General features: G+C 52.9%; 7 protein-coding genes across 7 annotated transcripts; 3 read left to right on the top strand and 4 right to left on the bottom strand.

Annotated features, from left to right (window-relative positions):
* Window positions 1–232: 232 nt before the first annotated feature.
* Window positions 233–2,161, bottom strand: WHR41_03110 (uncharacterized protein; the record flags this gene model as incomplete). Its single annotated transcript, XM_069371716.1, has 1 exon — window positions 233–2,161. One exon carries the CDS (start codon window positions 2,159–2,161, stop codon window positions 233–235), a length of 1,929 nt encoding a protein of 642 aa, XP_069231408.1.
* Window positions 2,162–4,373: 2,212 nt separating this feature from the next.
* Window positions 4,374–6,438, top strand: WHR41_03109 (uncharacterized protein; the record flags this gene model as incomplete). The annotated part of the gene is made up of 7 exons (XM_069371715.1): window positions 4,374–4,583; window positions 4,644–4,789; window positions 4,843–4,880; window positions 4,990–5,106; window positions 5,164–5,355; window positions 5,409–5,800; window positions 5,858–6,438. The coding sequence occupies 7 exons, from the start codon at window positions 4,374–4,376 to the stop codon at window positions 6,278–6,280; spliced, it is 1,518 nt and encodes a 505-aa protein (XP_069231569.1). The 3' UTR covers window positions 6,281–6,438.
* A 1,094-nt stretch (window positions 6,439–7,532) lies between these two features.
* WHR41_03108 (uncharacterized protein) lies at window positions 7,533–9,445 on the top strand. Its single transcript, XM_069371714.1, has 2 exons — window positions 7,533–7,922; window positions 7,981–9,445. The coding sequence occupies exons 1-2, from the start codon at window positions 7,541–7,543 to the stop codon at window positions 9,315–9,317; spliced, it is 1,719 nt and encodes a 572-aa protein (XP_069231568.1). The 5' UTR covers window positions 7,533–7,540; the 3' UTR covers window positions 9,318–9,445.
* A 77-nt stretch (window positions 9,446–9,522) lies between these two features.
* WHR41_03107 (uncharacterized protein) lies at window positions 9,523–10,985 on the bottom strand (the record flags this gene model as incomplete). The annotated part of the gene is made up of 2 exons (XM_069371713.1): window positions 9,523–10,141; window positions 10,195–10,985. The coding sequence occupies 2 exons, from the start codon at window positions 10,983–10,985 to the stop codon at window positions 9,523–9,525; spliced, it is 1,410 nt and encodes a 469-aa protein (XP_069231427.1).
* Window positions 10,986–12,012: 1,027 nt separating this feature from the next.
* WHR41_03106 (uncharacterized protein) lies at window positions 12,013–13,440 on the bottom strand (the record flags this gene model as incomplete). The annotated part of the gene is made up of 2 exons (XM_069371712.1): window positions 13,104–13,440; window positions 12,013–13,047 (listed from the first exon to the last, which is right to left on the bottom strand). Exons 1-2 carry the CDS (start codon window positions 13,152–13,154, stop codon window positions 12,013–12,015), a joined length of 1,086 nt encoding a protein of 361 aa, XP_069231426.1. The 5' UTR covers window positions 13,155–13,440.
* Window positions 13,441–14,162: 722 nt separating this feature from the next.
* Window positions 14,163–20,529, top strand: WHR41_03105 (uncharacterized protein; the record flags this gene model as incomplete). Its single annotated transcript, XM_069371711.1, has 2 exons — window positions 14,163–14,641; window positions 14,698–20,529. Exons 1-2 carry the CDS (start codon window positions 14,246–14,248, stop codon window positions 20,527–20,529), a joined length of 6,228 nt encoding a protein of 2,075 aa, XP_069231429.1. The 5' UTR covers window positions 14,163–14,245.
* A 156-nt stretch (window positions 20,530–20,685) lies between these two features.
* On the bottom strand, window positions 20,686–24,687 carry WHR41_03104 (uncharacterized protein; the record flags this gene model as incomplete). Its single annotated transcript, XM_069371710.1, has 2 exons — window positions 20,686–23,711; window positions 23,760–24,687. 2 exons carry the CDS (start codon window positions 24,685–24,687, stop codon window positions 20,686–20,688), a joined length of 3,954 nt encoding a protein of 1,317 aa, XP_069231428.1.
* Window positions 24,688–24,769: the final 82 nt, after the last annotated feature.

Genomic DNA, 24,769 nt, shown 5'->3' with positions numbered 1-24,769 from the left:
ACGGACGAGGAATTTTTGTGACGCGGTTTTGGGATCATCAATGGCATGGCATACTCACGCCACGGTCTGAATCAAATTTAGGATTTGCCCTAGCTAGTCGATACGAGGCTAATCTCCGTAGCTTGTGTTGTTGTATACACTTGACAGCATTCAAAGAACATGCGTAAGCTGTCGCCGTGGCGAATTGCACAGATTGTGAATTTGGTCTTCAGGAAATGTCTCAAATTCAACCCTACCGCGTGCAACCCTGGAACATTTCCAGCAAGTGTGCCAGATGCGGTATATCGATCGTCTCATCGCCCTTCCCGGTCGATCCATAAGCCGCCCATTCTATGCTGGCATTGCGAGGCAGACTGTCAACCTGGACGACATACACTGGTGGCACACTTTGCGAGGTCTCGTTACTGCTCTCATCACTGGCGCCCGTAGTGTAACTCTGCCAAGCGGCTCGTCCAGCACCTCGTTGCTGATCCCAGACGTCGAAGCTCTCATCCTCGTCCTCACTGTCATCGTCCTCGTCTCCGCTCTTCAGACTCGGTGGCGTGTGCTTTGTCTGCCACACCCGTCGTGCGACTTCTGCTCTGGAGACCGCGGCCTCGTGAGAGGGAGCAGTGATGAAGGCTATCACGTTCGTCCATCTTCCAACGCCAACAGCAGCACCAATACGGTAAAGATGCTGGAGTGCCAGGACAGCCTGGTCGAGAAACGTCTCCGATGTGTCGAAGCCGTGAGAGCTGTGCAACTCCATGGACGCTGGCTCCAAGGGTATCTGACCTGCGACGTATGTGAGGCTAGCCTCAGTACCGTTTGCCTGAGTGGCAGGTACGGAAATGGCTTGCGAGTAAGGACCGATGTTTGCAGGCGCCCAGTATGAGCGGCTTTGCACGTGCAGACCTTTCCGGTCGTTCGCTGCGATTTTCTTCACGCTTGTGGCAGATATGGTAACGAGAGCGTCGTCCGGGAGCACGCTAGCACAAGCCAGTGTGATTCGAGCAGGTGGGTTTGGGTATTGGAAGTATTTGCCGTAAGCCGTGTTGACAGCTGCAAAGTCCGCCATGTTACGGAGAATGATGGATGTGTAGGCAACGTTTGAGAAGCCATGGCCGGCGTCTAGGAGTCTGGTCTCAAGGTCGCGCATAATGTTTTCTGTCTGCTCTGAGGCGGTCAGGCCTGCCGCGGTCAGGCCTTTAACAAGAGTGATAATCCTCTCATCCGTTGATTCTTTGCCAGTATGCAGTGCGTCCGATGAGCTGGACGACAAATCTTCTGTTGAGTCTTTTCGCAGGGTTCCGAGCAATTGAGCGAATTGATCGTCTAGTAGTTGCGGCTTGCGAACTTGTTTAGTCTCCGAGGACTCCAAAGGTGCAATATCCGCCCTCGCAATCCTGATAGATGCACTGCCGGCTTCACCCGGAAGAACAGTCCGCTCCTGCTCGTCTACAACAATTCTGGCCTTCCACAGAGGCGCTGGTCCGGCTACAGCAAGAGTCTCATACTCGCCGCCTTCCCCAAGGGCAGCGCCATCTCCACCAGTGCCGAACCTTTGCGAAGCCTTCACCAGTCGAGCCTTCGTACGGTAATCGGCGACGTCCTGCCAAAGGAAGCTGTCGTCCATTCCCCCGGAGGCGACTTTGATGATCCGAGCATCCTGCGCAACATCCGTCATGTCATCTAGCAGGGACGTCTGCGTACCAGGTGGCAGATGTGGGTACTGCCAAAGGTAGGATAGCGGCGTCAGACCCAGGCGCAAGGCAACAGACTCAACTCTTGTGCGTTGATAGTCTGACAAGATAGCTCCGGTGCTGACGGCGTCCACCTCAGGGTGCGCCGCCATGACTTTGCGCAGCAGCGGAATGAGAGACTCTGTCTCGTCTGCTTTCTCAGCATCATTGGGAGTCGGTCCGTAGTTTTTGCTCTGGTTTACTGCCCCACCGTCGATTGCTTGACGGTAAAGAGGCAGACCTAGGGCTTTCTCGTACAGCGGTATCACGGCGTGGCCAATAGTCTGGTACATAAAGCTGTCCGAGTCTTCGACAGACGAGCCGGCAGGGTAGAGATTCGCGAGAGCAACAACATCGTGCCCGTTAGCGAGACAGTGCAGGAGGGAGAACAGAGAGTCTTTCCCACCGGATATGAGAGCAACGATCTTGAGACCAGTCATGGTCCCAGAGAGTGTGAAGGTGGGTGTGAGATGGGCTAATGAAACTGGACTTCAGGCTTTCAGATCGCACGGAATCTTCCCCGTGCGAAAAGTTCGAGAGCTTCTTTCGCCCAATTTGCGTTTCTACGCGGGATCAGACAAGCAAGCCTCATCAGAAGATGGCAGATAGCGAGTCATACAATTGAGAGGGATCGGAAAAAAAGGTGATGTTCGATCGCCAGCGCGCCAACAGAGCCAACCGAAGATGGCGAAGTCGGAGTTGGCTAGCAGGTCGATGTGCAATATCTTTTACTCTGTGACGCGATGGACACTTGTGACACCACAGATTTGTAGATGTACAAGCAACTTTGGGAAACAATATTCTTATCGCGTCGCCGCACGAAAGAAAGAAAATCCATCTGTTGGGCAAGTTTCGCAAAGTTCTTGTACTCGCCCACGCGCCGCCAAGCCACGCTACGCGGGAAGGCCGGCTCGGAACGCCCTCTCATCTTTTGGCGCCACAGCATCCAACTCGCCTCGCGACTCAAGATGACTGTCGCACGACTTCCATTTCGTCAGACTCCTTTGCCTTATGGGGCCCTCATCTGCATTCATAGGTTTCCACGAACATGCTATTCGTCTTGGAGTCAGTGGAGCCCGGCCAAGATGCATGTGGTCGGCAGTACCTGTTAGCAGCACACTCGTCTCGAGCAACGGACGCCAATCAGAGCTTCGAGACCACATCTTGGTGGCCACGAGCAGCCTCCAAGTTTTACGGATCGCGCTGCATCGCAATGAAGTAGGAACTTCAGTGATGAAGGCGCTTGATCCGTACCGATTCTGTCAATTTTCTGGTTCACGACGGTATTCATTCCCGAAGCCTCTGAGCCCAAGAAGCCGAGGAGCTACTTGAAGTATGGGCATCACTTTCCATTCTATTCAGCTAAAAAATGTGGTTATAATTTGCAGGAAGCAACTGCTCAGTACATACGACCATAGGTCAGTGAAAACTGGGCATCCCGTCCGCTCTGCCATACATAAGCACTGAACCGGGCGACTAGTACTAGAGTGGGTGACCATCTGGGAATCCCGCCTGTTGTATGTTTTTGCAATTTTCACGGAACTCTTTCTTTTGGTACAAAGAGTCTAAGGCGCAATCCATAATGGACCGCTTGGTGAGACCGTACTGCCCAACCTGGCCTGTCTATTCGGGCATCGCTCTCAGCACAGCAGCCCATAGCAAAGAAAGGGCTTGCGAGAAATGCGAAGGTCCATTCATGCGATCGAGCACATCTCAGCACAGAGAACGTGAAACTTTGAGTTCCCGATTGTATGTTCTAATCATACCCTAGATATGCAAATTCGCACCCATTGAGCTTCCTATGGTCATGCAAGACATAGTATAGTCTTTCTCAAGCGACTGCCCATTCAGGTAATTTCCGCTAGGGTCTATCTGGAAACGGCAATGGCAACACGCCGTCGGCTGAGGCATGACAGCCGGGGTTCCCGAAACTTCTGTTCGATCAGGCAGAACACCTGCACAGCCATCCTGATGACGGGTCGACTGACTCAAGGCGCACTCGTGACTACCAGACCAGTCAAGCTTGGGCTTCCGCGCGTCAAAACGTGGCACCGATCAAGAGAGGCTTGTCGGGGCTGTGCTACTGCAGCAATTCGCCCCGTACATGAGAGGGCTTCTGGACGAAAACTAATCAGCAGTATACCATAGGTGGGAAAGGCAAGCGGACGATAGCATGCATCGTCTCGTAGTGGCCAATTGGGAAGATTGGATTCTAATTGCGACCTTCCAAGGCCCACTTCAGCATCATGCATCCGACGTTTCCGGCTCCACAACGCCAATGCCATGTCAGCAACTAAAGTTTTTCCCTCTTTGGGAGAATATGAAGAAGATGCTTTCATGCCCCGCGAATTGCCATGGAGAAATGTGGAGAAAATCTGGGGCGGAACCGGGACAGCTAGCACCATGATCGACGACGTTATTCCCTTGCGAGCAAACATTTCCCAGGGCAATTGCTAAGTGGAGTCAAGAAAGCGTCTTCTGCTGATAAGCATGATGTCCTCGGGGGAAGTCTCGCAGAGCCGCATTCTAGACGAGCTGGCGTCCACAAGAAGGAGCACGTTTTCCGCAATGCCGTTTTCTGCAATGACAAACCTGCTCTTTGATGGGGAATCTTTTGCTTGGACGTTTTTGGAACGACGATAACTAATTGACATGTCATACAACAACAACATCGATGTCGTGCGAGACGATCTCTCCCTCCGGACCGTTGGTTCCAAGACAGCAGACACCGCCGCTGGTCGTGTTGGGAATGAACCATATCATGAAGATTGCGACGTCGAAAGCCTCAAGCTGGAAAAGAGGAACACAATAACAGATCCAGTCTTCGGCGAGATAGATGAGGATGGCCCGAATTACAGAAATGTGAGTAATACGTGCGAGACCTCTTTGTATCAAAGGTAACCAGTACCTGACATAGAGTAGGTGGGTTGGGTTGGCACGGCAGTCATCATGATCAAGACGCAGATTGGCATCGGAGCCCTCTCTATCCCTGGCGCTTTCGACATTCTTGGCGTTGTCCCAGGAGTCCTCATCCTCATCACGGTCGCAGTCATCACAACTTGGTCAGGGTAAGCATCACGATCACTATTGCATTTACAACAATGTACTGACTTGTCTACAGTATGCATATATTCGTTCGCGGCCATTCCTTGTCTAGTCGTAGGACCTAAGGTGCTGTTGTGATCATAACTTGGTCTTGTCTTGGGCAACGTGGGCCTGCGATTTGATGCAGGGATGCATGATGTCGCTGACCATTCTCCATTCTTAGATTACATTGTCGGCTGCTTCAAGCTTCGTCATCCTGAAGTGTATGGCCTCGATGATACTGGCGGTATAATGTTTGGGAAGATTGGACGCGAGATCTTTGGCATGGCGTTCTTCTTATGTGAGTCTCCGCACATCGTAATTACGCATGGCTAGGCTCTTAATACTTGTGACATAGACTACACTTTCGTTGCTGGATCGAGCATTTTAAGCTTGTCTATTGGGCTGAACGCCGTTTCCGACCACGCCGTGTGTACAGCAATCTTCGTGACCGTGGCTGCCATCGCCGCCGTCTGCCTTGCTTCGATCCGCACGCTATCAAAGATCAGTTGGCTCGCTGCTGCAGGCGGTGTCAGCATTTTAGTTTCTTGTAAGCTATGTCATCATCTTCTCTGCTGGCATTTGCTGACCATCACCATACAGTATTTATTGTGACAGTCGCCGTCGGTGTGCAAGACCGCCCGGCTTCTGCACCTCAGACCGGTCCTTTCACGCGAGATGTCAAGATCGTCGGAGCTCCTGATTTCGCTCAAGCAATGTCAGCCGTTGCAACGATCATTTTTGCCTTCTCCGGGACTCCGGCCTTCTTCCCGATCGCATCCGAAATGAAGGAGCCTAGGCACTATGCCCGGTCGATGCTCATCTGTCAGGCAACAGTCTTCACCGTGTATCTCGTCGTCGGCGTGGTAGTGTATTACTTTTGCGGGTCATACGTCGCTTCTCCGGCCCTAGGATCCGCTGGTACCTTGATGAAAAAGGTTTGCTACGGTATCGCCCTGCCGGGCCTTTTGGTCACTGAGATGATCGCTTGCCATGTGAGCCTTACAGTGAATACTCCTCGGATCTAATAGCACTAACGCATCGATTTACAGCTGCCGGCTAAGCACCTCTTCGTTCGCATCCTGCGAGGCTCCAGGCATCTCACCGCAAACACGGTCACACATTGGATCACTTGGCTATCATGTACTTCAGCGGTCGTCATCATCGCATACATCATAGCCAGCGCAGTCCCCAACTTCGGCAGTCTGGTCTCACTCATCGGTGCTTTGCTAGGCACGCTCATTTGCTTCCAGCCTATGGGTTGCATGTGGCTGTACGACAATTGGACGCCTAGGAAAGAAGAGCGGGACTGGAAGTACTGGTTCATGGTAGGCTGGAGCCTCTTTGTCATAGTCGCGGGAACGTTTTGCATGATCGGCGGCACGTATCGGGCGGTAGTCAGATTGATTGATGACTACTCGGGCGAGGGAGGTGCTTCGTCTTGGTCTTGCGCGGACAATTCGAACTCGAGCTAGATTCGGCTTGACCTTGCTTGTTGTGTGGTCGTATGGCAGTCCTTTTCTTTTCCATTGCTATTACAATGAACGTGGATCTTGGGCCCGTTGTTGGATAGCCGTTGTACATTGACTACTCCAATACCATGAAGAGAGTGATAAGCCTGATCTCAAGGAACGTTGACAACGGAAGGACACAGTCAACTTGGGATTGCGCAACGGTTTCCAATGAGATCAGGGTGCTTGTGCGGTTGTGCGGCGTTTGAAGGGGGGTGCAACCGTGCAATCCAGCATTATTGAACTCTTGAATGATCGAAGAGACATGATCGCTTGATTCATCTGAATGCCGCCTTGAGACAGCGCAGGTGGTTCAGCATTCCCAAAACTATTACCATAATACTACAGAGGGATTTTTGAATCCTTTGAAACTAGCCGGAGCACTCGTAGATGTGGTTGACGTGCGATGAATGAGATGCAATTGTAACCCCAAGCTAACCCCAACCCTAACCCTACAGCTCGGGATGAGGGTTTTTCCAACTCGAAAATCTCGCGCTGGGCCCTCGTTGTAAACTCTCAAATCGCTCAAGCCCGTCATGACCAAAATTCCTCGGCACCATCAACTAGCTCCAGTTCTTGGGCTATGCGATGTTTCCACTTCGGCTTCCTGCTTGTTCCGGCGCGGCGCCAAATACGATGCCCTACATGGCCAGTGCATTCCTAGCGCGACAGGAATTAAAGTTATCAATCTGATAATCACCGAGCTTCAACCCTTGCTCATGCGGACTCCACTGCAGTTCCACCGGGCGAGAACCAAGAAGGCGCAAGATGCGGCCAAGTACGCGAGTTTGCTCGGTAAGGCTTGTTTCTTGCAGCCCTCGCTTAGCCAAGCTGAAGCATTACGTCCGAGTGCCACTCAAGACAAGAAGTGGTGGCTGATCAAAGAAGCAACGTGCCCGGGCACCGATACCGCGTTGGTGCCGCGATCATGCCACGTCAGGTCGTAGTCGTCCCGAGGCAGCATGCTACTCATGTAGGGTTGCAAACGGACCCCAACGAGTGGGCAGGGGTCCAAGCCCTCGAAGCCTTCAAACCTGCCTCTCGACCCAGGCATGCCGCCTTTCGCCGAGGCCCCAGCTCTCTGGGATTACGTCGATTCTTAGCGACGGACCGGTCTCGGTGAGAGGTCTGCTAGGAGCCATGGCACGTGGTGTACCTTCTGTAGTTCTTATCTGATCCGTCGGTTGACGGACGTCAGTAGATCTATCATCAATACAGAACATCATGGCGACGCCCCCAAACGACTTGGACAACGGTTCTACCGCGCTCTCGGTTTTCCATGGACTACAGAATCCGCCTTTGCTCGATGTGACATTGGCGGATTTTTTGGATTACCAGTGTCTTCACTTTGGCAACGATGAGGCCGTTGTGACACCTTGGGACGGAACGCGGTGGACATACAATGATCTCCAGCAACACAGCATCTATCTTGCTCGATATCTGCTCGACAATGGTATCAAATCCGGAGATCGTGTAGCGATCTTAGCTGGAAACCGTGTAGAGTACGCGTCCGTATTCTTTGCCTGTATGAGGATCGGCGCGATCTTGGTCATCCTGAACAACACGTACACTTCCGCCGAAGCACAGTACGCATTGCAGTATGCAGGTATGAAGCCTGGATTCTGAAAGACCTGAATTAAATAGATTGCTAATGCCAAAGACAGAATGCAAAATATTGTTTGCAACCGCAAAAATTGGCCGGACCGACAACACATCCATGCTGAAGGCTTTCAGCCGGGCAGCAAAAGATTTGCCTGCACTTGGGCAGATTGTTCTTCTGTCTGGATCATTGGATGGCCTGACAGAGTATCGTCAAGTCATTGATGTTGGTACTCGCCTTCCAGCAGACCCGTTAGCTGCAGCTCAAGCGGCTGTCAGCCCGTTCGACACATGCAACCTGCAGTTCACCAGCGGATCCACAGGCCACCCCAAGGCCGCCATGCTGACACAGCACAACTTACTCAACAACTCACGCTTCATTGGCGACCGCATGAGCCTCACACAAAAGGATGTGCTGTGCTGTCCGCCACCCCTGTTCCACTGCTTCGGACTAGTACTCGGGCTTCTCGCCGTAATTACCCATGGGGCAAAGATTGTCTATCCCGCGGAGATCTTCGATGGACCCGCTGTTCTTCGCGCTATCTCAGATGAGAGATGCACTGCCGTTCATGGAGTCCCCGCGATGTTCGACACTCTGTTCAGCCTTCCTCGACCCACCGGCTTCGACTGCAGCGCGCTACGCACGGGCATCATTGCAGGCGCCCCAGTCCCGCGTCACCTGATGGAGCTGCTCGTCAATGAGTTTGGTATGACTGAGTTCACCAGCAGCTACGGTTTGACCGAAGCGTCGCCGACTTGCTTCAATGCCTTCGTCGACGACACCATGGACCGTCGTCTGACGTCAGTCGGCACTCTGATGCCTCATGCTTCTGCCAAGGTCGTGGATGCCAACGGGAACATCCTGCCTGTAGGATCCCGCGGCGAGCTGTGCATCGCCGGCTACCAGTTGCAGCAAGGGTACTGGCGCAATCAGGCGAAAACAGACGAAGCGATGAGACGTGATGCAGACGGGGTGCTGTGGCTTCACACCGGTGATGAAGCTTTCATCGACCGCCACGGCTATTGCACCATCACAGGCCGCTTCAAGGACATCATTATCCGCGGAGGCGAGAACATCTACCCACTCGAGATCGAAGAGAGACTGGTCGAACACGAAGCTGTCGACCGTGCCATTGTTGTTGGCTTGCCCGACAAGAAATACGGCGAGAAGGTTGCTGCTTTCCTGCAGCGGCCTGCAAATGCTGAGAAGCCCAGCATAGATGCCATCAAGGCCTGGACAAGGGAGAAGCTCGGCAGACACAAGACACCTGTGCATGTCTTCTGGCTTGGCGAGGACGGCGTGACTGCAGAGGTTCCGGTGACAGGAAGTGGGAAGATCAAGAAATTCGAGATGAAGAAGATTGGACAGGAGTTGCTGAGCCAACCCAGAGCGAAACTTTAGTTGTAGATCTTTTTCGCATCTACGACATACAGGTTTATTGAGTGGACGTTCGAGATCGTACCGTCTCTTGGTTGTGATTTGAGGTACTGAACGAACCATGCGAAAAGCAATTTCCCTTGAATATCTGATCATTCATTCCTTGATAACCTCTAGGCCCTTAGACAATGACACCGGAACACCCATACACGTTTGCCAAAAGAACTCCTTACAACATCGCAAGCTGACCATACTTCGAAGCCGACTCCTCAGTCTCTCCGACTTGCGCAACCTCAAGCATGCTTTCCAGAGCGCGGCCTGCGCTGGCGGAGAGGACGCTGAAGTTGTCGCGTCGCACTTTCGGGTCGGTGAGAGTACCCATTACCCACAGACCACAACCAGGGGCCAGAACGTTCCTTCGGAAGTTGACTTTGTAGCCGCTGTCAACAGTCCAGGATCCGTTGCCGGAATCGAACATTCGGGAGAGCGGAGCCAGCAGAGGCTTACCGGGGAGGGCTTCGCGCTCGGTCGTTGCGATGACGAAGTCGTAGAGGTCGGGAAGTTGAGTCTCCGCGTGTGACCTGACGTCGCTGGCAGTAAGCTGCACTTTTGCGTCTTGCAGCTGAGCTCCGCTGATGCGAGTGTGCGGCTTAAGGTGGAAGCGGTGCTGCGTCTTGTCGTGCTGCTGGATATGCTGAGTGTAGAGAAGGACGTACAAGGCCTCGAGAGTGTGCAGGTCCACGGTGGGAAACTCGGCGGCCACACTAGTTGCGAGCATCCTTTGCCTGACTTCAGGTGGGAGATGGTGAAGGGATGTGTTGTTCGCTCCATCGATCATCTCTTGTGTACTTTAAAGTTGTCAGCTTGGATCGGGTTTAGAGGTGCCTTGTTCGGTTCTTACAATGGAGTGCAGTCTTCGACACGCAGAGCAGAGCCTGCTAGTATCATGGTGGCACGGTGTTGGCCAGGAGCCGAGATCAAGTGCTCAAACAGCTCAACAGCTTCTTGATCAGCACCAATAATCGCAATGCTGAGTGCCCGATCAGCATTGTGAATCCTCTTCAACAGCTCCGCCGACTTGCTCAACGGTAGCACGTTTGAAGAGAGCTTTGGGGAGGCGAGAGACCTGGGAAGCCGGGACTGAGCTCCAGTGGCGACAATGAGGCGTTTGCAGCTGACTTTCGACGCGGCTCCGGTGCCACTAGCTCTCAGATCAATCGTCCACCTAGTGACCTGGCCATTGGCGGCAATGCTGGTCGGCTTGATGTTGACAGCTTCTTTGTTGAAGCTCACCCAGCCAAGCTGCTCGATCTTCTGGGCTACCCATGCCATATAGCGAGCTGTCAGCCGCCTCGACGTGGTGAGCTGCGATGCATTGGTGAAAGCGACCAGGAGATTCGTCTCGTGCAGAAAGTTGACGAACGTGAATTCTGAGCGCGGGTTGCGAAGGGTGATCAGGTCCCGAAGGAAAGTAGAACCAGCAGAACCATCCTCAGCCGCGAAACCCAGATCATTGTTGAAGCGGCTGTCTCGCTCAACGACAAGGACTCTCTGTGAAGGGTCATGGTCGGCAAGTACGGTAGTGAAAGCCAGGCCTTTGGTACCGAAACCGATGCAGACAACGTCGTACGTCGTTGAATGATCTGTACCACTCGAATCGAAATTTGACAGACCGTCGCCGTGGGATTCCATGTTTGCAGTGATAGAAACCATTTGTTCGACAATTGATGTGATGAAAGTGAACTCCGGCTACAAGGCGACAGGTCTGAATGCTTGCAAGTAAGCGTTTCCGCGGGTTGCATCGACGGAAGAAGAATCGTCCGAGCATGTAAATCGACCCTTGTGTGCCCTGGTACAACACCGCCCATCCGCTGCGTGCCCAGGGACCGGGCTCTCTCTTTGGGACTTGACTGCCATCATGCCAAACAGTGCACACTTAGCCTTGCGCGGCTTACACCCAACGAAGTCTCGCTACGGATCACCCACGTTGCAAGTTCAGCTGCTGCATGATTCAATATGGCTCGCACGATTCCGACCCCGCCGAGTTATGCGGCATTCACCGACCAGAACGTGGCTTGGAGGAGCCGTAGCTCCATCCTCGCGCGCGGCTTGGTATGGGAGCGACATCGGGGCCCACATCAGATGATCAGATAATAATTACATTCATCTAGGGTTTGCAGAAAGAAAACTCGCTGGACGGCCTCGGTGCAGTAGCGCTGCTTGGCTGCTGGTTTGGGGGTTGGCTGCGGGAATGGCGCTGAAGCCCAGCCTTGCCTGTGGATCGCGGCCGAGAAGCCAGACCAAGACTTGCGCCAAAGCTTGTCCGAGATTCCGGGCGACCCTTGCACGCTATCTTCTTAGTCGACGAACACGAGAAGGCTGAATCTTATCAGATTGTGGGGCGTTCCCAGAAGCGGACGCATGGCACATCCGCCGGCTTTTTCCAACGGTCGACGGATCCTCTTGTAGCCGAGGCCGTTGACCATCCAAGGCCCACGATTCACATGTCATGCCATACGTTTGTCGATCGTTGCGGCATTGAGTAATGCCCGAGAACGTGAGAGCAGGATACCTCTTCGTCCCAAGACATCGCCAGGAAGAACTTACTTCCGACTCGATCACATGGTTTGAACGATTGCGCTAGAAATTGCTGGCTCAAAGGGGACGAGTTTGACGAGACGAAGAGGCTCCATTGTGATCTTTGAACGCTGCCGTTGTCTCATGATGTGTTTGCTTCTGTCGAAGCAGGTAATAGCGCCCGCTCGAGCCCATTCAGATAGTTCTGAACCCTTTCGACGAGATACTGCCTTGGCCCTTCCTGATCGTCATTGCTCAGTGCGTGCGAAGCACCTGGCACAGGACCGCTGTTCTCCGCATCCCAGATCTGTGATAGACCGTTTCGATCGACAGCTTTCCTCCACTTCGCAAGAACTGCGTTCTTGTCGACCCAGTCAGGAACTGCTTGGTCTGACCCTGAAGGTAGTACCAGAAGTTTGTATCTGAGCAGTGCTTGTTGATGGATCATGCCAAAGGTCTTGTCCAACTCCTCATCACTGATGTCGGAGCTGAAAAGGTCATCCTCCTGGGGAGCTTGAGGGCTCTCCGGGCTGACGAGACTTAGAAATCTGCGAGCGCTGATGGGATGAGTGGCTGGGTAGCACAGCGCTGAGGTAGTCTCCAAAGGCAGCAAAGTATCGCAATCTCGGCCCTGACTCGCTGCTTCTTGTGCGATAGCAATCAGCTTGTCATATGCCGCGCGACAATCACTTGGAGATCTGCCGGCAAAGCCCTTCTCCAAAACCCAGTGGATCGCTTCTCTGTCTGACACTGGAGCTTGCATGATTGCACCGTCAATGACAGGCCTCTTGCGATGCTGGAGGTCCTTGTCAAAGGCAGGTATGCTGTTGTGGGGATTAGGTCTGTAAAGATAGTGGAGAACGTCCTGACTGCCAGTAGAATGACCCATCAAGACAATCTTGCCGCCACCGAACTTTGCTTGCTTGTACTCATTGACATAATCAATGCATTGCGCGATTTCGGTAGTGTCTCTGTCGAGATGGCCAAGACCCCACGCTTGATACGACGACGACAGGTTAATGGTGAAGAGAGACCATTGTGTGGGCTGCAGTGCATAGACCAATGAGGACATGTATGAAGTCGTCGCTATGCCGTCGCCCAAGCCTCCGACAAACAGTAGGCTGTGAGGCTTGCGGACCGTGCTTCCGGTATACTCGAAGGTCACAAGACTCTCCGCCTACAACGAAATCATCAGCAACGTAAGCTTGAGCTAGCTAGACCGTAGATACATACATAATGATGAAGGATGCCAGGGAGACCACCTTTGGGCCAGAACTTGGACATGATGTCTGTGAGATCCGGTCACGTGGGAGGATGTCGGCTGTTCGCTCGCAGTGACAGATGACTGGGACCAATGCTGAACAACGCCGTGTCACGTAGAGAACTTCCTGCGACCTCCTGCGTACGAACGCGCTCTGACGGACTGGAGGAGGGCTTGCAAGCGCTGCAAGTGTCACGACACCGCCATCCATCGTAGCTCTGGCGACAAGCCTACGCTCGCGCTCCCGACCTCGGCTGATGCAATCGAGCATTGACTTGACGGACCCAAGAGACCCGCATCCTTGTAATGCTGGACAAATGAAAATGATAAGATGGATCAGAGCAGTTATCAGATTTTGTTGAGCCCTCGCTACCAGCGGCTAGCGCGCACAAGGGCGAAGTCTGCCGTGCGACGTTGCACGCCATGGCGCTCGGCCGACGTCTACATTGGGCATCGTCAATCAGATGGTCTGATAAATTTTTCCACACCTCACACGGGAGCTCGGACTGTTGACTAGAGTCTGCATGTCTGCTTGTGGCTGTCGTTGTCTGTGGAGTCTGCCTTATTATTAGCTTCGCAGGGGTGATTTCCTCTTGGCGCAGGGCTCGCTCGGATCAGATTATTTTTGCCGCGTCGCAGCCGAGAGGCCGCTGACTTCGACGCTGCCGCACGACTCCGTGTTTTGGCCTCTCACTGGCAAAGACCAACGTTCCCATCAACATGGCGGTTTGCACTAGCTGCAGATGCGTGGCTCGTCCAGGGCATGCCCTAGCCTTCGCGCGTGCGTCTGCGGTGCCACGCCGTCTTGTGCACGAGTTGGCCCTTCGTGTGTGCCACTGTCACTTCTCGGACGCGGCTATTTTCGCCCTCGTCGCCTTGGACGTTGTGTGTCGGCGACATCGGCCAGGCAAGTCTCCATGCTCTGTAGTCGTGAGGTAGGCTAAGCTACTGGACCTGTGCCTCGGGTACTGCCGTGATGTGTTACTCGAGCTTATGATTGTTACTCGTTTACCGTTCCCTTGCGTTACATGTACTAACAGAATATTCCCGAGACGACTGGTCAACGCATGCTGCAACAAGCACGCATGACAAGAGACAACTCACATTGAAGAATATGGCGTTCGCTGGAGCCGGCGATATGGAAGCCAGGCGGTTTGAAATCGCTGGCCTGGCGCCAGACAATTGCGCCACGCCCACCGGCATGCGGGATGAACTCCTTCTGATCTCATGGCTCATCGTCCTTCTGCGGATACAAGAAAGCAGTCAAGTCCGTTTCGAATGGAAGTACAATGACGCATCTGCTGTATTGAGCAACGTAGACTCGATCAGGAGCTTGTCTCCCGGCGATGTTACGATTGGGATGCAGAGTCATGCTGGACAGGCTACAGCCAATCTCTCTGGAATGATTCCGTCAATCACAAAGCCCCAGCAAATTCAGATGGCAGAGCCTGCTTCGTTATACTTCAGTAGCGGATCTCTGTCACAAACATCTGACCAAGCAAAGGACGAGGTAGGTGTGCATCTGGTCAATGAGAAAATTGCAATTAACTAACGGGACGTGGAAAGGGAATTGTTCATTACGGCCTACGGCTTGATGCCGGCAAGCTTTGCATCCAACCTTTATTCAGCACAGACAACATTCCTCAGTGGACGGTGTCCAGACTGATGGGCGTCCTGGTTGAGACTATTGAAGCATGCATAAGAAAGCCTCATGCAACCATCGAGGAAATCATCAAGCCCACGGTCCAAGATCTGGACGATATTTGGAGCTGGAATCACACTCTTCCCCCGACACACGACTTTTGCATGCACGACCTGATCTCCGAAAAGGCACGCTCTTTCCCGTCTAAAGTGGCAATCTCTTCCTGGGATGGAGAATTGACATACGGCCAAGTTGACAATTATTCCACAATTACCGCGAAACGTCTTCTAGAGAAAGGAGTCAAGCTGCATGACTTTGTGCCGCTTTGCTTCGAAAAGTCAAGATGGACCATTGTCGCCGTACTAGCAGTGATGAAGGCAGGAGGCACTCTAGTCATGATGGATCCATCTCTTCCCCTGGCTCGGCTTCAGAATATGGCGCAGCAGGTCAACGCCAGAATAATGCTGTCGTCTCGCCAACAGCTCAGCTTTTCTGAAACCATCCTTCCCAAAGGCAGCCTATTGGTAATAGAAGCCGGTGCTTTCGAATCGTCAGCGGACGTAGAGGCGTCACCGGAGCTGGATGCTGTCCCACCAACTGCGCTCATGTACTTGATCTTCACATCCGGAAGTACTGGAACGCCGAAGGGTGTCAAAATTTCGCACCGAACGTATACCAGCAGTGCACTACCTAGAGCCCAGGCAGTTGGATACACGGAGAGATCGAGAGTGCTCGACTTCGCCTCATATGCTTTCGATGTTAGCATCGATAGCATGCTATTGACTCTGGGCAACGGTGGCTGTCTGTGCATTCCATCTGACGAAGACAGGATGAATGACATTAACAACGCAATCCGGAAGATGCAGATCAACTATGCTGGCCTTACACCTTCGCTTGCTCGTATATTAGAGCCAGACGTCATTGATTCTCTCGAAGCTTTGGGACTCGGCGGAGAGGCAGCCGCGGCTAGTGATGTTGCTCTCTGGGGCAAAAGCGCCAGAATCGTCATCGGATATGGGCCCTGTGAATGCACGATCGGATGCACTATCAACAGCGACACCGCTACTGGCCGACCCTACATCTCCATTGGAACTGGTAACGGTGCCGCAATGTGGATTGTTGATCCTAATGACCACGAAGTCCTCCTGCCCGTCGGCGCTGTGGGTGAGCTGTTAGTAGAGGGCCCGATTGTTGGGCAAGGTTACCTCAATGATCCAGAAAAGACAGCTGCTGCTTTCATCGAGGACCCAAGGTGGCTCGCTGCTGGCCACAAAGGGCACACGGGCCGCAAGGGTCGACTCTACAAAACCGGAGATCTCGGCAAGTACGACCCCGATGGATCTGGAGGAATCGTTTTCGCTGGACGAAAGGATACCCAGGTGAAGCTAAGAGGTCAGCGCGTCGAGCTCAGTGAGATTGAGAGTCAGCTGAATGCTCGTCTTCCTTCAGACGCGACCGTCATCGCTGAGGTCATCAAGCCTGCCTCCATGGGTGGACAGTCAACCTTGGTGGCGTTTGTCACTTTTCAATCCGTCAATGCATCGACCCAAGGTGACATTGTAGCTGTGGAGCTCCCCGAGAACGTACGCAGCGCCTTAGCTGAAGCCAACACAGAGATCTCAAAGGTCCTCCCTAGGTATATGGTCCCGACCGCATATATTCCTGTCAATAAGCTTCCCGTCTTGATTTCGGGAAAGACTGATCGTAAGATGCTGAGACAATTCGGAGCGACGGTTGATCTCCAGCAGCTTGATCAGGGGTCTTCGACAACCGCAACGGAGTCTCGGGAGCTGAACGAGATGGAGTCACGATTGCGGAGGGTTTGGTGTGATATACTCAAGCTTGACGAAAGCGCTGTTGGCGCAGGCGACAATTTCTTCGTACTAGGCGGTGACTCCTTGGCCGCAATGAAGATGGTATCCGCTTGCCGCGACGCTGGCATCGAAGCTACGGTAATGAACACTTTCAACCACCCTACGCTCGCTGGAATGGCCAGCGTTGTGCGGCTATGCGATGGATCCTATCGCGAGGAAATGCCCGCGTTCTCCATGATCAGTCGCTCTGTTGAAGATGCATGCATCGAAGCTGCTCAAGCCTGCGGTTTGGAGCCCACTGCTGTCGAAGACATCTACCCTTGCACGCCAACACAAGAGTCTCTCTTCACCTTCTCACTCAAATCTAACGAAGCATATATTGCTCAACGGATCTCAAAGATTCCCTCACATATTGATACCCAGGCTTGGAAGAATGCGTGGGAAAAGGTCGTGGCAGCGAACCCGATTTTGCGCACCCGCTTAGCCCAATTGCAGGAGCCTGGTCTACAGCAGGTAGTCCTTAGCGAGGGCATCGAATGGGCTTTGGCGACAGATTTGGAACAATACCTGAAACAAGATCTTCAGAAGAAGTCAGAATTGGGCCAGGAGCTTGCTCGCTACGCAGTTATCGAAGACGGCAAATCAAACCAGCGATACATGGTTTGGACAGTCCACCACGTCTTATATGACGGCTGGTCTGAGCCCATCATTCTACAAGAGTTGCGCAACTACTTGCAAGATCACCAGAGCGAACCACTAGCGTACATGAAAGACTTCGTACGATATCTCGGAAACGTCGATGCCGCAACGATGAACGAATTCTGGCGCCAAGAGCTGAACGGTGCGACGGGATCTCAATTCCCAAGACTCCCCACTCGGGACTACATGCCTACGCCAAACGGCATGGTAGAGAGGATCATTCCACTCAATGCAAGCGATTGCTCCCCTTTCACCAAAGCCACCGTCATTCGTGGCGCCTGGGCCCTTGTGGCTTCACAGTACACCGGAAGTGATGATGTCGTCTTTGGTGAGACTCTCACAGGCAGAGACATCCCCCTCCATGGTGCCGAAAGCATCGTAGGTCCCATGATCGCGACGATACCGATGCGTATCCGAGTGCGCCGCACCATGTCCGTCCACGCGTATCTACAAGCGGTGCAGCAAGGCGTTCTGTCCAGAATTTCGTACCAGCATATGGGTATGCAGAACATTCGCAAGGTCAGCACGGATGCGCAATACGCTTGCGAGGCCGGCACAGGTCTGGTCATCCAGCCGGAGCCTGAGTATGATGGTAATGAGCTTGGCTTTGCGAAGGGTGATCCTGTGCGCGAGGCTTTGCACTTCAACCCGTACCCATTGATGTTGGCATTCGGAATCCGGAGCGATGGCTTCCGAGTCTGTGCAAGTTTCGACAAAGACCTGGTGTCAGTTGCGCAAATGGAACGAGTACTCGCACAACTTGAAAACGCATGCTCGCAAATCGTGCAAGATCTTTCAAAGCCTGTCAGTGAGGTGTCTTGCCTGCCTGCGACGGAGTTAGAACAGCTGTGGCTCTGGAATCAGGACCCGCCGATTGAGCTCGACACTTCAACGGACACAATTCGAGCAAGCAACTCCACCAAGCAAGGATCACAGTACCCTCGCGCGTTGGTACCGTGGGTTTGTGATCCACAAAATACTGCACTGCTATCTCCAATTGGTACTGTTGGCGAGCTTTGGCTTGAAGGGTCTCTCCTTCATGGAACGACTGAACCGTCACCCCCGTGGTTGTTGGCAGGAAGCCCTTCGTGTCCAGGCCGATCATCCCCTATCAAGTCAACTGGAGATCTCGTGCAGTTGCAAGCCGATGGTAGCTTGACCTTTGTGGGCAGGAAGGCCGAATTCCTTTCCGCCGAAGGCCACACCGTCGATGTCGCGGAACTTGAGGCTCATGCTTCCGTGCATCTACCGCCTAGTGCCCGCGTCATTGCCACGGTCATCCACCGAGCAGCTGGTGAGAAAGCCCTCGCATCGTCGACTGGTCCCGTCCTTTTCATCGAACAACCGCCCTTCGAGGACAACGCCTTAAAGCTCTTGGACCAGCCAAAGGATCTGACTTGCGGGGATGCTAGCCCCCGAAGCTGTCAAACGACGATCTGCGCATTGATATCCGTGAATCTCGCCGCTGCGACGAAGCGCTTTGACAAATTCATCCGAGACTCACTGCCATCCTTCATGTTGCCGTTGGCATATGCCGTGGTTGATAGCATCCCTTCAGACTCGATCGGACAGCCAGACCGTGCTTGTCTAGACCGGTTGGCAGCGAGCCTCTCCTCTGATGATCTTGCGCAGCTGAATGAAGGGTTCAAACAAGCTTGGTCTAGCAGTGCTATGAACGCCACCATTAGTGGCCCGGCCAATATCCTCCGGTCGGCTTGGTCGGAAGTTCTGAGAATCCCGGCGGAGCAAATAGACGTTGATGACAACTTCTTCCGCCTCGGCGGTGACTCTGTCTTGGCGATGAAGTTGATTTCCAACCTTCGCTCACAGGGACACAGCCTGACCGTGGCAGACATCTTCCAAAACATGCGCCTGAGCGACGCCGCACGGGTTTTGAAAGTGAACAAGGTCCCGCAAGCGCAAGCGAAGACTTACAAGCCATACTCCACATTGGCTGTCTCTAACGCTGAATACTTTGTTTCCAGTCATATTCAGCCGAAACTCGTTGACCAAAATTGGGCCATCCTGGACGTCTTGCCGACAACGGATTTACAGTCACTAGATGTTCGGGCGACTATTCGTGAGCCGCGGACCTCTGTTCAGTACACCATGATGTGCTTTGAGAACGATATCGATCGAGAGCGGCTGATCAAGTCGTACGATAGCCTTGTTGAGTCACACGACATACTCCGCACTGTGTTTGTTCAGCACGAATCGAGTTATTTCCAGGTGGTCCTGAAGAAGCTCCAGGGGACTTTGTCCCATTACAAGGCTGAGGAACCGTTGGAGCAAGCCATCAATATGCTTTGCAATGATGACGCGGAGTCCGAACTCACGCTAGAAGAGCCTTTCCTGAAAGCTTTCATGGTTGAAGACAACGAGGGCCGTATTGGCTTGGTTGTTCGTCTCTCGCATGCACAGTACGATGGTGTTTCTCTTCCAAGGTTACTCCAAGACTTCGAGCATCTATACGCTGGTTCTAAGATCGCGCCATTTGTGCCATTCTCAGCTTACGTCGCTGCCACTCGCCATCAAAATGCACTTGAGGCTGCGCAGTCATATTGGAGAAGGCTACTACAAGGCTCACATTTGACTCGCCTGGGAGGCACTTCAAAGGAAGTGACCGATCGCGGCCTGTTCCTGTCGAGGCAGGTCATCGTTTCGGACCGACCAACCGAAATTACAACTTCAAATTTGCTGAGCGCGGCTTGGGCGTTACTTCTGGCTCGCCAGACGTGTACGTCCGACGTGACATTCGGCGCCGTCAGCTCTGGCCGCAACATTGACCTGGACAACGTCGAAGGAGTCGTCGGACCTTGCTACAACATCATTCCCGTCCGTGTCCAGCTGCAGGATCAGTGGACGTCCATAGATCTGCTGCGCTCCGTGCAGGCTCAAATGGCTGAGTCGGCAGCGCATGACTTCCTCGGTTTCAGCCAGATTGCGACGAATTGCGCTGATTGGGCACCGAATGCGTCTTTCTACGACTCTATCGTCCATCACCAGGACTTTGAAGACTTTGACACTATGCCGTTCGCGGACGGTACATGTAAGGTGGACATTTTGCTCCCTCATGGAGACGCGGCGCACCCTTTCAAGGCCGTCACATTTGTCAAAGAAGGGCAGATGCACGTGGGTGTCGTTGGGAGCGAGAGAGATTCGGCGAGAGTCAAGGCCATCTTGGAAGAGTTTGCTGGTGTCTTTGAGGAGGTGGCAGATCCGAAGTCTGTATTGAAGATATAAGCTGCCGATTCCATAGCTTTCTAAGATAAGTATGTTCACATTGGAACAAATTTTCCCCAATATCGTATAAATCTCAACCTTGGAGACTGAGGGATCAGACTTGATCATGTACATGTTATGAGTTCGCAGAAATTGGACACTATCTACTATGTATTTCTATACTGTCTGATGCATCGCGTTCTCGCGGTATGTCTCCGATTTCAACATTAACTCCTCATGCGTTCCAGATACCAGGCACTGGCCAGCCTCGATTTGGAAGATCATATGGGCCTTTCGAATAGTGCGCAGACGATGCGCAATAGCAATCACAGTTGTCTCCTTCGCAACTTGATCCAAACTATCCTGCAATAATTTCTCAGACTCTGCATCAAGAGCGCTAGTCGACTCATCAAGGATGAGCAGCTTAGGCTTGCGGACGAGCGCTCTGGCGATGGAAAGTCTTTGCTTCTGTCCACCGGAGAACTGGCTACCATTCGGCCCGCAGAGAGTATTGTAGCCATCTGGTAGATCATTAATGGTGTCGTGAATGTTGGCCAGCTTGCAAGCCTCGATAATCTCGTCCATGGTGGCCTCCTGCGATGGCCTTGAGCCCAGGCCGATATTGAATGCGACGGTGCCCTCGAACAGTACGCTTTCTTGAGGTACTAGAGCAATCGCATCGCGGAAGGACACATCTCGGAATTTGGTTATGTCGACACCGTCGACGAGGATAGAGCCAGACTGCGGCACATAGAAGCGCTCGATGAGAGATATGATCGTGGACTTCCCAGCGCCGCTTGGCCCGACTAGGGCGCAAAACTGACCTGGCTGAACGTTTATATCTAGACCGTTCAGAACCTTAGAGTCCGGGCGGGCGGGATAGGTAAAGTGCACATTCGAGAACTGGACGCCAGATGGCCGGCCATCAAAAAGGTGGACAGGCTTTGACTCAGCGACAGCCTCCACGTCCTTATCTTCAAGGCGCGGCTGGATGCTGGGGTCGGGAACATGACCTCTCATACCGTCAGATCCGATCTCGATCAAGCTCAGAATTCTTGCCATTGCACCTCGGGCATTGGACAGCTCAGGCGCCAGAGCAAACATCTGTGCCCAAAGCAATGCACCGACCAGGAGAGAGAAGACAACGATCAAGAACTGAGTCTGCGTATAGTTTCCAGCGATGATCTGCTTTGCTCCCCACCAGTAGGAAAGTGCATTCACGCAGTTGCCGAGAAAATAAGTCATTGCCTGCCAGAAGCTAGCTTGCAGAATAACCTTGAACGTTTCCTTGCGCGGGCCGACCAGAGATCTCTTATATGTGCCCAGGGTTTCCTCTTCTAAGGAAAGTGCAGCAACAAGCTTGATAGAAGTGACAGCCTCCACACCAATCGCTACAGACTTGGTGCACGCAGTCTCGTGTTTCTCTTCGAACTTTCCGAGAACGTTGAGTTCCATGAGACCGCATCCTAGGAGCAGCGGAACCAAGGACAAGCAGACCAAAGCAATCTTCCAGGCAACAATGTGGGTCAAGATAATGGCGGCGAAGAGATTGACGGTGATGGAGAACAAGGTGCCGAGGACAGATCCGCTCAGACCTGCAAGAGCATTACCATCGCGAGTAATGTAGGACAAGAGCATTGAAGGCGTCCGCCCTTCAGACTGATGCCATTCAAGATCCTGCTCGAAGAGTGACCGGAAAGAAAGAACCCTGACCGTGTAGACAAGACGCTCAGACGTCCATCCAAATCCGGACCAGCTGATCAAGTTGGCGAAAAACTCAATGATCGCAAGTACGAAGAACATCAGCCCGAAAAGGTTTCCGTGGGACCTAATGAAACCAGGAGTCTTACACGGGTTCAGGCTTCCCACGGTATTACCAAAGATGACCGCTTCGCCGGAAAATGCGCCGCCGACGACTACTGACCCAAGAAGTGCGACAAAAATGACCAGCGTGTGAGGCCTCAAAGCAGGTGCATAGCCTTTCGCCAGCGCCCAAATAGACTTTCTAGGCGAAGGAGGCTCATCTTCTTCAGCATCTGCAGATTCGTCTTTATTGCTAGCAGTTTCCTTCTTTTCGTTGTCCACCTGATGCTCGCTTACGTGTTCAGTCTTCTCGTTAAGCGAGCTCAATGAGGCAACAGGCTCAGACTTTGCAACAGTCTCGCTCTCGCTGGTCGTTCCGTCGCTCGAAGACGCCGTTCCTAGGGTCTGCAACTTCACGAGGTCCGCATAGGCGCCGTTACGAGCCAACAACTCGGCGTGGCTTCCTTGTTCCAAAAGTCGGCCTTTTTGCATCACGACGATGTTGTCCGCATGCGTGATGGTGGAAAGTCTGTGAGCCACTGTGATCATGGTACGACCGTTGGAGATGTTTCCGATGGCCCGTTGGATTCGTTGCTCGCTTCTAGAGTCGAGGGACGCTGTGGCTTCATCGAGAATGAGAACTCTGGGCTCCTTGATGAGGGCTCTTGCAAGAGCGATCCTCTGCTTCTGACCGCCGCTGATGAGGCGTCCACTGGCACCTACAGCCGTGCCATACCCTTGCTTCAACGCACGAATGAAGTCATCCGCATCTGCGAGGGTCGCTGCTTTTCGCACCAGGTGGACGATCTTGAGAACGATCGGTCCACGTTTCTCTGCCGATATCTCAAGGTCTTGACCATCTCTAACATCCGCAGCTACATCTGCAAGATCCGTACCCAGCAATGTGGCCTTGACATCTGCGTGCTCCGGGGAGTTGGAGTTGATTAGGCCATGTGCAATGTTTTCCAATAGTGATCTGTCGAGAAGCGGAGCTTCTTGTTGTACCAAGCTAATAGAGCTCCTGAGATCGAAGACATTGAGATCACGGATGTTCACCCCGTCGAAGAGAATCTGGCCCTCGTTTGGATCGTATAGTCTGGTCGCGAGCCCAGCAATGGTCGACTTGCCGCTACCGGAAAGACCTATCAGAGCGGTGTGCTTGTTGGCTGGGATCTCAAGATTGTATTCTTCGAGGACTGTGATCTCCGGCCTAGAAGGATAGGCGAACGAAACATTTTTGAACTCAATCTTGCCTTCAGGGTTCGGGAGTCGAACACCTTCAAGCGAGGTACCATCGATGAGAGATTGTCGATCCATGTCGACTCTCAACTTCTCGTATGAGCCGACCGCGGCCGCAAAAAGATGAATGAAGGGAGCAACCTGGCTCAGAAGTAGAGTGGCTGCACATTGATTAGCTTGCGTTGGATAGGCTTGTGGAAAGAACTGACCTTCGACCAGGATGAAAATCACAGTGAACACAGCTCCGACTGTAGTGCCACCCGTGCTGTCACGGACGGCTTCGGCAATTTGGTGACTCCCCTGCCAGAACGCGAGGCCGTTCGCCGCATACGCAACGAAGTACAGGATACCAGACTGTACTCCGATTGCCGTGGCCTTCTTGATGCCCTCGTGGCGAGACGCTGCAAGGGCTTTGCAGAACTTCTCCTCTAGACGAAGATTTGCACCAAAAGCTTGCACTACGACCAGATTTGACAGCGACTCGGAGGCGATGGAAGCTGCGGTAGCAGCGTGATCTGACATAAGTCCGGTGTACTTCTCAATGTAGTGGCCACCGATGAACGACATCAGTAGATACGCCGGGATTAAGGAGATCAGCATTGCCGCAAGTTCCCAGTTCTTGATAAATGCGACGATATACGCCGTGACGAAGAAGGAAAAGCTGGAAAGGCATATTCCCACTTTTTCTGCTGTTCCTGATCGAATCGTCTGAATATCGCTGTCTAAGCGGGATGCAACCTCACCTGGCGGCAGGTTGTCAAAATAGGATGGCTCCTGTCGCAAGAGAGTATGCAGGTAAGACTCCCGAAGTCTCTGTGCGAGTCTAGCACCAGAATAACTCCAGCAGAAGAGATGACCATAGATCAGAACGAACTGTGCAATTGCCAAGTAGAAGATGATCAAGATCTTGTCGTTGATATCACCCTGGTATCCCGCGCTTGATGGATCTCCTTGGCTGCATGTCGTTCCATTAAAGTCGTCCAAGAGTTCACCGAACAAGATGCCAATGATCGGAAAAGGAACTCCCGCTGCTATCGAGAAAATGGCACCAGCAACCAATGTCAGAATCTCGATCTTCGAAGGGTTGCCAGCTACTAGCAGCCGATAGTAGCCCGTGAATTTCTGTACAGCCTGCATCGCCGCAGTAGAGGGCTGCCAATCAGTCGTGTCGATGATCGCCTTTCTTCCAAGGCTGTCCAAGAGGTAGGGCCAAGATGGA

The sequence above is a fragment of the Cladosporium halotolerans genome, assembly GCF_011745625.1.
Source record: "Cladosporium halotolerans strain TM138-S3 chromosome Unknown Sca7, whole genome shotgun sequence".
Classification (NCBI taxonomy): domain Eukaryota; kingdom Fungi; phylum Ascomycota; class Dothideomycetes; order Cladosporiales; family Cladosporiaceae; genus Cladosporium; species Cladosporium halotolerans.
The sequence above is the reverse complement of the archived record's forward strand: the minus strand, read 5'-3'. Positions and strand labels throughout refer to the sequence as shown.